The 914-nt window shown below is 42.9% G+C and overlaps 1 protein-coding gene across 1 annotated transcript; it reads left to right on the top strand.

The window, feature by feature from the left end:
• Nucleotides 1-60: 60 nt before the first annotated feature.
• On the top strand, nt 61-894 carry LOC111787002 (transcription factor HHO5-like; the record flags this gene model as incomplete). The annotated part of the gene is given in 3 exon segments (XM_023667181.1): nt 61-269; nt 339-738; nt 818-894. Coding segments are annotated over 3 exon segments (686 nt in total), but the record flags the coding sequence as incomplete, so codon positions are not given.
• Between the last annotated feature and the right edge of the window lie 20 nt (nt 895-914).

Below are 914 nucleotides of genomic sequence, written 5' to 3'. Positions count from 1 at the left end.
TTTTTTTTTTTTTTTTTTTTTTTTTTTTTTTTTTGGACGTTTTGATTCGTGGGTTTGCAGCTATTTTGAAGTTGAAAGAGGAGGTGTTGCAGCTTCAGTCGGTGAAGGAGCTGCCGGTGATTGAAGAGTTTATGCCATTAAAGGGAAGCTCCGATCAAGCCGACGGGGAAAACGAGAGGAGGAAGTGGTTGAGTTCTGCTCAGTTGTGGAACACGAATTTCAATTTTGTTGATGACGATATCTCCAACGCCAAATCGAATATGAACTTGGTAACTTTTAAATAGCTTATTCCTCAAAATGGGGGTTTTCGGGATGGATTTAAATAGCTTTCGTTACAGGATGGGGATGAAGACGATCGGTCCGTGCCACAGACCCAAATCGAACACTGGGATTGTGAAAAAAGACGAAGAGCATTCGAATTGTTCAAAGATCAAAGCAATTTCGTTAAAAGATCCAAAAAAGAAGATATGGCGGTTTCAGAAGTCCCAAAACTTACTCTAATGACAACAATCTCCGATCCTTTTCCTGTTAATGTTAATTTGACCGTCAAGAACGGCCGCGTCGGTGGACGGAGCGGTAGAGCTGCTGTTTCTGGGTCGTCTTCGCCGGCGGTGCAAATAAATGGACAGACGAAATTGTCCCAACAGCAGCAGACTATAAGGAAACAGAGACGGTGCTGGTCGCCGGGGCTCCACCGGCGTTTCATCGACGCACTGCATCGACTCGGCGGATCTCAAGGTAAAAAATTCTTACAATTTTGATTCTCTGGGAATTTTACATCTGAGAATCAATTAATGGATCTATTTCAATTCCGCAGTGGCAACGCCAAAACAGATAAAGGAATTGATGCAGGTGGACGGCCTCACCAACGACGAAGTGAAAAGCCATTTACAAGTAGGATTAACAAAAAAAAA

This window comes from Cucurbita pepo, unplaced genomic scaffold (genome assembly GCF_002806865.2).
Source record: "Cucurbita pepo subsp. pepo cultivar mu-cu-16 unplaced genomic scaffold, ASM280686v2 Cp4.1_scaffold003989, whole genome shotgun sequence".
Classification (NCBI taxonomy): domain Eukaryota; kingdom Viridiplantae; phylum Streptophyta; class Magnoliopsida; order Cucurbitales; family Cucurbitaceae; genus Cucurbita; species Cucurbita pepo.
This window is presented reverse-complemented; position numbering and strand designations above follow the sequence as displayed.